The sequence below is a fragment of the Schistocerca americana genome, chromosome 7 (assembly GCF_021461395.2).
Source record: "Schistocerca americana isolate TAMUIC-IGC-003095 chromosome 7, iqSchAmer2.1, whole genome shotgun sequence".
Lineage (NCBI taxonomy): Eukaryota > Metazoa > Arthropoda > Insecta > Orthoptera > Acrididae > Schistocerca > Schistocerca americana.
The window spans coordinates 522,591,734-522,603,729 of record NC_060125.1 but is presented as its reverse complement, the minus strand read 5'-3'; the positions used below and the strand labels follow the sequence as shown (position 1 = coordinate 522,603,729).

The window sequence follows — 11,996 nt, the reverse complement described above, 5'->3', positions numbered from 1 at the left end:
AACAGGTTTCGTACCTACAGAAACGATTTTGAAACTGTCTTGCAGCTACACCATCTCTCTTAAGTGACGGGAACTTGGCGCACTCACTCAGGAGACTTCAAATAATACATATGTAACGTTTCGCATTCGTAGCATGACCCCTCTATGATCCCTGGGTGAATAAATAAACCAGATCAAATCTGAAAACCAACTTGAATCAAATCAGAAAACCTACTTGAATCTTGGACTTATAATAGGCTAGACCTGTTTAGAAGTACAAAGATGACTGTATTAACATGTGACTTTGACAAAACTAGTCTTGATGGATGGTTAGAAACGATTAATATGAACTTAGTCAGACACATGTGATGTGTATATGGTCAGCATCGCTATTTTTAAAGAACTATTGCATGCATAATACTTTTGCTGTAGCATGAGTAAGACAATTACTGCTGAAATCAATCAAAGCCGTTATGTACGTTAAATGTTTCCAGGTGGCTGTATTATTTTCTAGCAGCATTTTTGCTTATTTCATTTCAGCTACTTTTATTGATACCAAGAATGTGTGCATACTTAGTCCATTGACCGTCCAACGACTTAAAGAGCAGATGTAATATAGAAGTATTTTATTTCTTTTGGAACAAAACCCGTCGAAATGCTGTAATAAAGAGCATCTTGGCAGTAATAGCTGCGTCTACTTGTCACGGAATAATATTGTAGAACTTCTTCTTACATTTATTTTGGATCCGTGAATAAGAACAGGCAGACTTCGCACGGTACTGATTTCCCGTTGGCATTTGAGTTTATCCTTTAATAGCTGATTTTTATTTCTTTCTGTCTTCCACAACGCTGAATGATTTCGCTTTTGATGGTAGAATATTTCAACTATTTATCACAAACTCTACATTACCGCAGATGTCTTTTTAGGGCAATGTATTTGCGTGAATTCTTAGACCATGTACGCACTTAAAGATTAAATACACTTTGCTGTGTAAGTCATCCCGCTAATCCAAGATGGCGGAAGGTCAGGAGCCTCCGAAGAAAATTAATCTAACTGTTAAAACACCGAAAGACAAACAAACAGTGGAAGTGGACTCTGATGCATCAATAAAGGACGTGAGTACACCTTTTATTCATCAACTACGCAGCACTGCCGTGTTGATGGGTTACACATGTAAATAGTTGATGACGAAGCCAGTTTTCGGCAAAGCTAGTGTAATTATTTGTAATATTTTAATAGTAATCTGCGTGTTGTCATTCTGTTTCAGTTTAAGGTGGTCGTAGCTAAGAAGTTCAATGCCGAGCCTGAACAGCTTTGTTTAATATTCGCTGGTAAGATAATGAAAGATCATGAAACACTTAAGACACACAACATCAAAGATGGGTTAACGGTGCACCTCGTGATTAAAACTACTACACGCAACGCAAGTGAACAACCAGGAACCACACCTACACCGCCGAGAACAACAGGTAAAAGAGAATGTGGTTTTGAGCTACGTTGGATGAGCAGTGGCGGTCATGTTTTGTTGATGTGAGCAGTAGGGGTGAAACCAAACAAATAATCGCCTTATACAAGAACTAAACGACGTTAGTTTTCGTCAACGGACAAGAATGCTAATTTATTTGCCATGTTGGTGACTAGTTCAAATTTTTTTTTTATTAACAAATGAGCATGAATCATAAAGCAAAACTAAATATTTGAAGGACATCTAGTTGGACAGTATAGAGCGTTATATGTTTGGTGTTGTGGTCAGAAGATCAGATTAAATTATATGATATAATTGTAGTGATGTCAGTGATGAAATTCGTTCAGTTTATGCTTTGCATAAAAACCATCTTACACATGATAATACTAGTGCGACATGTTAATGATAAATCAGTCAAATTGAATATGTTCACACCTGCTGTTACAATTTGCACATTGAAGGTAGGTGTTGCACGTTGTTCTTCAAATGTTTTCAGCGAATTCATTGGTATTTTATCCATATAAAAGCAGAGATAATGTGGGCTAGGCATAATAAAAGATGGATCATAAATATTATTAGAAAAAAATCCTTCTCCTGCCACAAAAAATGTACATTCTGTTTAATAACGCTCTGGCGTATGATTAGCAGAACTATTAGAGGTAACTGTAGTGAAATGATGATAGTGAAATATGGAGTAATTTGGCTGCATTTGCAGGGTGGTAATTTTAATGACTGACTGTAAAATCACTAATACTCTGACACTATAAATAACACTCGGTATTCCTTTAGTTTTGAGAACTGTCAAGTTAAGTCAGCTACTCTGCTAAGAAACTGTTTACGTGAAACTGTGTAGAAACTGATCCAATGTTTTTATGTTTATCTAGTACTGTGTGAAAAATTCTCACATGAATGGCTATATTGTCATCTAGACAGGCACAATATTTTTATGCTTGCAGGCTGAAGGACTGGCACTTATGCAGCTTAGGGGGTTCATGCGCTAATCACGAGGAAAGTACCTATTTTTGAAGGAAACGTGTATTTCTGAAGATTTAAGCATATATATGCACGGAATACCAAAAAAGTACTTATTTTCATATGGATGCAAAAAAAAGATCAATTAACTGTCTCAATTTTTTTTCTTTTCAAAAATGATGTATTGCATATGTATGCACGGAATTTCAAAAAATTTCTTTTTTTTTTTGCAAAAAAGATGGAATTAATAACAAAATTTTCTCAAAAACTCATATTTGTTTATTTTGTACAGATATACATTAAAGCTCGGGACACAGATCAGATAAAAACAGCTACCTCAAGTTAATTTGCAGCATTAGGATAGATTTTTCGAACATGCTCAATGAAATATATTAAAGTGTCTGCCTATTGGCATAGCAACATGAATAAGTTGGTGAAAGCAGACAGTTAATTTATCTTTCATTTTTTTGCATCCATATGAAAATAAGTACTTTTTTGGTATTCCGTGCATATATATGTTTATATCTTCAGAAATACATGTTTCCTTCAAAAATAGGTACTTTCCTCGTGATTAGTGCATGTACACTGTAAACTGCATAAGTGCCGAAGGACTTACACTTTATACTGAATTGAGTTTGATATGGTCTTCATTTGAAATCTCGAATGTGGTGGCATAATAACCCACTATCTAGATTGAGTTATAATTTGTCAATTTGCTTGCGAGTTTGCAAAGGTTGTTGCAATGAATTGTTCAGTAGTATAATGTAAAACATTTGAATGTTTGACCTATTCATACAGTTACCATTCTCAAGTTTTGTGACAGGTATGTTCGCATGTAGTTATTTGTTGAATTTTCTCTTTATGTTTTATTAGTAGGGTGCAAGGATGTAGAAATGCAGGCTCTGTTAAACACTTGTGTCTAAATCGAAATCGTACGAGAGCATTGGATGGGGTGGTGATGTCACTTCTCTTCGGTCTGCACACACAGTATGGCTGTAGCAGCAACAGCTCGGCATGTCCTAGATACATTCATGTACATCTCATTTACATGCAGTGTTGGATTTGCTTAGCAGGGTGGTAATAGTCTTTTCATATATATGCACACTTTCGCAACTAGTTTGACATTGCTGCGAAAAAGTAAACATGGTGTTGAGAGAGAATGGAAACAATGTTACATTACCAGCTGCATGTGTCATCAGCAACTGACCATAGCAGTTATCATGTGAGGTAGCAGAGCGATGTTACTGTGAGCAGAATAGAAGGTGTGATCAAGCTCATTCTCTGACTGGTTGTTGCTGTGGTAGTGGTAAACAATTAGCTGCAAAAATTTGCACGTATATGAAAATACTCTTGCCACCCTGGTGAGCAAATTCAGTATTGCATGTAAATAGGCTGCACATGAATGTGCCCAGGAAGGATGTGCCCATCTGTTATTGCTGCAGCAATATTCTTTTTTTAGACCAAAAGGTACTGACATCACCACCGCCTCCCATGCTCTGTTACGCCAATTGCTGTATTATTCTGATGCAGGTATAGACCATTGCATGCAGAGGAGATAGTAGTAGTAGTAGTAGTAGTAGTAATCTTCTTCATCTAAATCAGTGATGAACTTACTCCAGATCGGTCACAGAAGATACCCGTTAAACTTTTCGTCCTGTTTTCCTTTAAGATTCCTGGATAGGTCAGGAACACCGAAGTCGTTATAAAGTGACATGCAATTGAAAGACGTAACACTGCACTGTTGAACCACACATAGTAACGATAATTTATCACCATGATGATGATGATGATGATTCATAATAATAATAGGCCTAATAATAATAATAATTGTTGTTGTTGTTGTACTGAGTTATTTTGTGTGGCTCAACAGTGCTGTCTATGTCTTCCAATTGTATGCCACTTTGCAGTTGGAAAAATGCACAGCTCATTCTCACTTTCAAGAAGAATCATCAAACAGTGCACGCAACTATAGGCATGTGTTGCTGTTATCAGCCTGTCGGAGAATTTTGGGAAACGTTTTGTATTCGCATTTTATGATCTGTATAGAAATCAGTATGGATTCTATAAATGCCGATTGAGGGAAAGCAAGCTTGCCCCGTTGATGTGTGAGACCCAGAAGGCAGTAGATAGTGGCACCAGGGTTGATGCTGTGCTCCATGAGATGCTAAAGGCGATACGTTCTTCAGGGTTTGAACAAGAGCATACAGAATAATCAGACCAGTTTTGTGATTGCAGAGTTCAAACATCTCATTCTTAACGGAAATCAATATTCAAATGTACAAAACTAACTTTGCATGTATCCCTATAGAATGTTATAGGACAATTCCTTTTCACAACATGTATGTGGCCTAGTGAATAATGTAGAAAAAATCCATGAGGATGTTAGTTCATAATGAGGTTGTATGTGGAAAGGGAATAAAATGGAAGAGGATATGCAGAGGGGCAATGCTTGATGCAGGTACTAGCATTTAACTCTCAGCAGAAAAAAAGTAACATATTGTGCATAAATAGACAGAAAAGCCCATTTCTCTGTTATTACCAGAGACTGGAAGTATAGGCATCATAAATAATTAAAACTCAATCAGTATATTTTTCTTGACGTTGTGTTGTAAAATATTTTTAAAGCAACGTTATGCTAATTGTACTTTTGGGCACAGGCATTGCAATTCATTATTGACTTTTTTGTTGCACATGACAACCAAATTTTTTTCTGGATTTATTTTAAGTCATCTGTCAGATAATCTACGGAGGTAAATGGAGCAAATGTAAAATGTTGAGCTATTGTAGACTCCATTTCTACTACAATTTAATTGTGATTTTATCAAATTTCTGAAATGTTTCAATGTTTAATAAGATAAGGATTTTTTTGAAAACATTATTTTACACTTTTCCCTAACCAGCGAATGCCATTTTCCTTGCACATTCTCCAACTTTGCACTGCTTCATCCACAATTTTCAGAAACATTGTCAAAGGTTCCCGTTTCTCAAAGATGGCAGCTCACTTGGGGCATAAAACTAAACTCAGCCCCAATGAAAGTTAAGTCATTTCTCACTTCTGAAGTTTCGAGATTTTTTTTGCTGCCACAGTTGAAGATGTTTCATCCTCCATAGCAATAATCACTCTTTTTATAATTGGGACCGAGCGAGGTGGCGCAGTGGTTAGCACACTGGACTCGCATTCGGGAGGACGACGGTTCAATCCCGTCTCCGGCCATCCTGATTTAGGTTTTCCGTGATTTCCCTAAACCGCTTCAGGCAAATGCCGGGATGGTTCCTTTGAAAGGGCACGGCCGATTTCCTTCCCCATCCTTCCCTCACCCGAGCTTGCGCTCCGTCTCTAATGACCTCGTTGTCGACGGGACGTTAAACACTAATCTCATCCATCATCATAATTGGGAAATCTGAAGTGAAGTAAACCACTGCTGAAATCATGCGCCCCCCATTCCTCCGCCCCTTTTCTTGTTATGAAGGGTTGAGAAGGCAATTTGTGGGGCAGTATCTCTAAATGTCTGACTTCTTGGTGTGTCTTTCATGAAAATCTTCTTGATACTAGAAATCATTTTGTTGGCATCAAGAAAGATCTTCATGTGTGTTCTGACACTCTGTGAAAGTCATGTGCTATGCACGTCATATGAAGCACGTTTGGCAAGAGCACTTTGGAAGTTGGCTCACCTGCTTTCATTTCTGGGGCAGCATCTGATACAAAAAGTAATAAGTTGTTGTATTGAATTTCTTTTGGCCATAAGAACTGTAATGAATGGATGAATAGTCAAGGAATACTTGAATTGTTAACTTTTTCCAGACAAACTGCTGTAAGCTGAAATCCTGTTATTAATTCACCTTCTGAAGAATCTAACGGTCAAGCAAAACATTGGCAATACAATGACCCATATGATCAGTTGACTCATTGATTGAAATCCAGATCTTATTATTTTGTACTTCAGCTTTAATGATTTTCATTAGTGCATTGTAACATTTTCGCAAACTTGACTTGGTGGGCACAGGTTTGTCCATGTACTTTTCCAAAAGCTTTATTGATATAGGATTGTGTAGTTTCAAAATAAGGGATTCTGGCATCGATGGAAGCTTTACGTAAGTTGTTGCAAATTGTAGTTTTCAGCTCGATGTTGGAATTGCCATTGAAACCAAAGACATCATCTTTCCAGTTTGGTAGTACTGGTATTTTGAGAAATGAAATATTTCTTTTCGTAGTTCACCAGTTTTGCTCTTATTTTGCGCAGAAGTATTTTACCATCAGTAGAAAGGAAATCCAAGAGTATAAATGTAACTTCACAATTTAGTGTATAAAGGAACAATGTATTTCGGCATGTTACTAGCTCTCTTGCATGGCGATATCGTAATGGAAACTAAATGAAAGAGAAATTTAGAACAATAGTGAAACCACATTTTAGCTCAGGTTCTGATAGTTGCTTTTGGAGGCATGATCGGATAGAAGCAAAGTAAACCCAAGTGATAATTAAAACACTTATATTCTGTTACCTCTTTCTGCACAAGCACTCATTCTTTTTAATAATAAGGAAGTAAATAATGATCAAAAAGGCATGTATTGTAGCAATTAGGCAATGATGTAAAAAGACAGAAAAAGCAAACATAAAACAGTGTCACTTCAATCACAGACGTATATAATAAAGATTAATGTTAAAATTGAAGATTGTTTTAACGTATTGGAAAAGACATTCTGTGAAAGTTCCACTGTTTCATTACTACACAGCAGCTGAATAATCACTGAAAGTAGCCACCTTCATTAAATATCTGACAATTTAAATTGAAATGACCACATAAAAATAATCACAGGAATGGCAGATGGAGGCTTACATTGATTGGAAAAACCATCAGAAAGTGTTATCTACCCTTGTAGGAAGTGCCGTACAAGACACTTGTTCAACCAGTACTGGACTATTGCTCATCGTATCGGATAGGATTGATAGAGGAAACATAGAAGGTTCAAAAAGAGCAGCACATTTCACCACAGGTTCATTTAGTAAGCACAAAAGTGTTACAGAGATGTTCAGCCAACTCCAGTGGCTGACCTTATAAGGAGATGTTGGTGATACAATTTGGATTACTTTTAAAATTCTGAGAGAGTACATTCCTAGATGAGCCAACCAATATATTTTTCGTCCTACATGGATCTTGTGAATAGATCATTCCACACTCCCAGCTATTTCATACAGTTATTAGAATTATGTTAGAAAAGTAATAATTCAAGTGGCAGTGTTTGTTCATCATACTTTTATTTTGAAAGTAGTGTGAAAAAAATTATTTGTAGAGGTTTGTGTTATCAAGTGTGTTGCTTTGTATTAAGGCACCCTTTCGTAATTTTGAAAAATACATGGACCTGAGTGGCAGAGCTGCCAGAAAGTTTTAATGTTTTAAATTTACTTTTGAATTGTTCTGTATTGTTTAATTTATTTGAAATAATATCAGTATAAAGCTTAAGATGATAGATTCACTGACAAAACATAATTTTCACATTACAGCTGCTGATGTTAGTGCAACACCCTTTGGTTTGGGTACCTTGGGTGGCCTGGCAGGACTAGAGAGCTTAGGAATGGGCTCAGCCAATTTCATGGAACTGCAGCAGAGAATGCAACGTGAATTACTTGGAAATCCTGACATGATGCGACAAATTCTTGATAATCCTCTTGTACAGAGGCTCATGAATGATCCTGAGAACATGCGAGCACTTATTACATCAAACCCTCAGATGCAAGAACTCATGGAGGTGAGGTTATTAATATATTGCTAACCTTTTATCTGTGGAATAAAGATCTGTTACGAATGTTGTGCAGTATTCTTCGTGAAAGTGAATATTCACAAGTCCTTTATTTTTCACCCAGTAGAAATAATGTACTGGGGATCAGTGTGGTTATTTTAAATACAGCTATAACGCTGTGAATGAAAAGAGTTACCTTACTTTCTCTTGTAAAAACTACATGGGAAAACAGAAGCTGGGAATTCCACAAGTCTGCAGGATTAGGTAAAACATAGTAGACCAATCACATTTTATTCTGTGGAAAGTTTATGTGAAACTTCACAGATTTTCTCTATGATTTCTTTTTTATACGGGGTCCATCTCTATGACTGTATAAGGCACATGAAAGTCTGGTGGAATACAAACCTACAGTTGGGGTATTGAGCAGTCAGCTGGTGCATAAGCAAGAGTGAATTTCAGGGAGGTACCAATGTCAGCCACAATGGGGTATTGAAATAAATGGCGAAAGTTAATTTCCTGCTTTTTGCAAGTGTTCTTCTTAACCTCATTGGCTAACAGAATATGCTTGCTGTCCGACCCAAATTCTCAACTTGTCAAATACTACAAAATTGTGTTCCTGTCCATTTGCCTCATTTGCCCACAGCATTTCCTGTATTCCCACAAAATGTTCAGAAGCTGTTGTGCGTCTGCACTGAGGATATCGTGGCAGTCAAGCCCACAGACACACTGTGTGTGTGTGTGTGTGTGTGTGTGGGGGGGGGGGGGGGGGGTCCTGTCCTGTCCTGTCGGACGTGTCTCAACTCCCTGAAGGATTGATATTTATGGCCACTCTATCAAAAACGGTACTTTCTGTGTCTGACAGAAAGATGTGACACACACACACACACACACACACACACACACACACACACACACACACACATATATATATATATATATATATATATATATATAGGCTTGTGTTTGCATATGTGTGGATGGATGTGTGTGTGTGTGTGTGTGCGAGTGTATACCCGTCCTTTTTTCCCCCTAAGGTAAGTCTTTCCGCTCCTGGGATTGGAGTGACTCCTTACCCTCTCCCTTAAAACCCACTTCCTTTCGTCTTTCCCTCTCCTTCCCTCTTTTCTGATGAGGGAACAGTTTGTTGCGAAAGCTTGAATTTTGTGTGTATGTATGTGTCTGTTTGTGTTTCTATCGACCTGCCAGCGCTTTCGTATGGTAAGTCACATCATCTTTGTTTTTAAATATATTTTTCCCGCATGGAATGTTTCCCTCTATTATAAAAACACAGATGATGTGACTTACCGAACGAAAGTGCTGGCAGGTCGATAGACACACAAACACACACATGAAACTCAAGCTTTCGCAACAAACTGTTGCCTCATCAGGAAAGAGGGAAGGAGAGGGAAATACGAAAGGATGTGGGTTTTAAGGGAGAGAGTAAGGAGTCATTCCAATCCCGGGAGCGGAAAGACTTACCTTAGGGGGAAAAAAGGACGGATATACACTCGCACACAGACACACATCCATCAACACATATACAGACACAAGCAGACATATTCAAAGGCAAAGAGTTTGGGCAGAGATGTCAGTCGAGGCGGAAGTACAGAGGCAAAGATGTTATTGAATGACAGGTGAGGTATGAGTGGCGGCAACTTGAAATTAGCGGAGATTGAGGCCTGGTGGATAATGGGAAGAGAGGATACATTGAAGAGCAAGTTCCCGGCCGCCCCATTGTAACTGGTTACCAAGCCCCCACAGAACGTATCTCTGTCTACGTAGATCAACACCTTCAACCCATTACATGCAGTCTCCCATCCTTCATCAAAGACACCAACCACTTTCTCGAACGCCTGGAATCCTTGCCCAATCTGTTACCCCGGAAACCATCCTTGTAACCATTGATGCCACTTCCTTATACACAAATATTCCACACGTCCAGGGCATTGCTGCGATGGAGCACTTCCTTTCACGCCGATCACCTGCCACTCTACCTAAAACCTCTTTCCTCATTACCTTAGCCAGCTTCATCCTGACCCACAACTTCTTCACTTTCGAAGGCCAGACATACCAACAATTAAAGGGAACAGCCATGGGTACCAGGATGGCCCCCTTGTACGCCAACCTATTCATGGGTCGCTTAGAGGAAGCCTTCTTGGTTGCCCAGGCCTGCCAACCCAAAGTTTGGTACAGATTTATTGATGACATCTTCATGATCTGGACTCACAGTGAAGAAGAACTCCAGAATTCCCTCCCCAACCTCAACTCCTTTGGTTCCATCAGATTCACCTGGTCTTACTCCAAATGCCATGCCACTTTCCTTGACGACCTCCACCTGTCCAATGGCCAGCTTCACACATCCATCCACATCAAACCCACCAACAAGCAACAGTACCTCCATTATGACAGCTGCCACCCATTCCACATCAAACGGTCCCTTCCCTACAGCCTAGGTCTTCGTGGCAAACGAATCTGCTCCAGTCCGGAATCCCTAAACCATTACACCAACAACCTGACAACAGCTTTCACATCCCGCAACTACCCTCCCGACCTGGTACAGAAGCAAATAACCAGAGCCACTTCCTCATCCTCTCAAATCCAGAACCTCCCACAGAAGAACCACAAAAGTGCCCCACTTGTAACAGGATACTTTCCGGGACTGGATCAGATTCTGAATGTGGCTCTCCAGCAGGGATACGACTTCCTCAAATCCTGCCCTGAAATGAGATCCATCCTTCATGAAATCCTCCCCACTCCACGAAGAGTGTCTTTCCGCTGTCCACCTAACCTTCGTAACCTCTTAGTTCATCCCTATGAAATCCCCAAACCACCTTCCCTACCCTCTGGCTCCTACCCTTGTAACCGCCCCCGGTGTAAAACCTGTCCCATGCACCCTCCCACCACCAGCACCACCTACTCCAATCCTGTAACCCGGAGGGTGTACATGATCAAAGGCAGAGCCACGTGTGAAAGCACCCACGTGATCTACCAACTGACCTGCCTACACTGTGACGCATTCTATGTGGGAATGACCAGCAACAAACTGTCCATTCGCATGAATGGACACAGGCAGACAGTGTTTGTTGGTAATGAGGATCACCCTGTGGCTAAACATGCCTTGGTGCACGGCCAGCACATCTTGGCACAGTGTTACACCGTCCGGGTTATGTGGATACTTCCCACTAACACCAACCTATCCGAACTCCAGAGATGGGAACTTGCTCTTCAATATATCCTCTCTTCCCGTTATCCACCAGACCTCAATCTCCGCTAATTTCACGTTGCCGCCACTCATACCTCACCTGTCATTCAACAACATCTTTGCCTCTGCACTTCCGCCTCGACTGACATCTCTGCCCAAACTCTTTGCCTTTGAATATGTCTGCTTGTGTCTGTATATGTGTGGATGGATGGATGTGTGTGTGTGTGTGTGTGTGTGTGTGTGTGTGTGTGTGTGTGTGTGTGTGTGTGGGCGCGCGCGAGTGTATACCCGTCCTTTTTTCCTCCTAAGGTAAGTCTTTCCACTCCCGGGATTGGAATGACTCCTTACCCTCTCCCTTAAAACCCACATCCTTTCGTCTTTCCCTCTCCTTCCCTCTTTCCTGATGAGGCAACAGTTTGTTGCGAAAGCTTGAATTTTGTGTGTATGTTTGTGTTTGTTTGTTTGTGTGTCTATCGACGTGCCAGCGCTTTCGTTTGGTAAGTCACATCATCTTTGTTTTTAGATATATTTTTCCCACGTGGAATGTTTCCCTATATATATATATATATATAGTGGGAAACATTATATATATATATATATATATATATATATATATATATATATAGTGGGAAACATTCCA

At 39.5% G+C, this 11,996-nt stretch overlaps 1 protein-coding gene across 1 annotated transcript in view; it reads left to right on the top strand.

Annotated features, from left to right (window-relative positions):
• The first annotated feature begins 936 nt into the window (after nucleotides 1-936).
• The window catches only part of LOC124622437 (ubiquilin-1), a 99,431-nt gene continuing 88,371 nt past the window's right edge, over nucleotides 937-11,996 (top strand). The window contains exons 1-3 of the mRNA XM_047148132.1: nucleotides 937-1,095; nucleotides 1,248-1,449; nucleotides 7,919-8,163. Of these exons, the coding sequence (XP_047004088.1) occupies nucleotides 994-1,095; nucleotides 1,248-1,449; nucleotides 7,919-8,163 (549 nt within the window). The 5' untranslated portion in view covers nucleotides 937-993. The remainder of the gene's footprint in view (nucleotides 1,096-1,247; nucleotides 1,450-7,918; nucleotides 8,164-11,996) is intronic.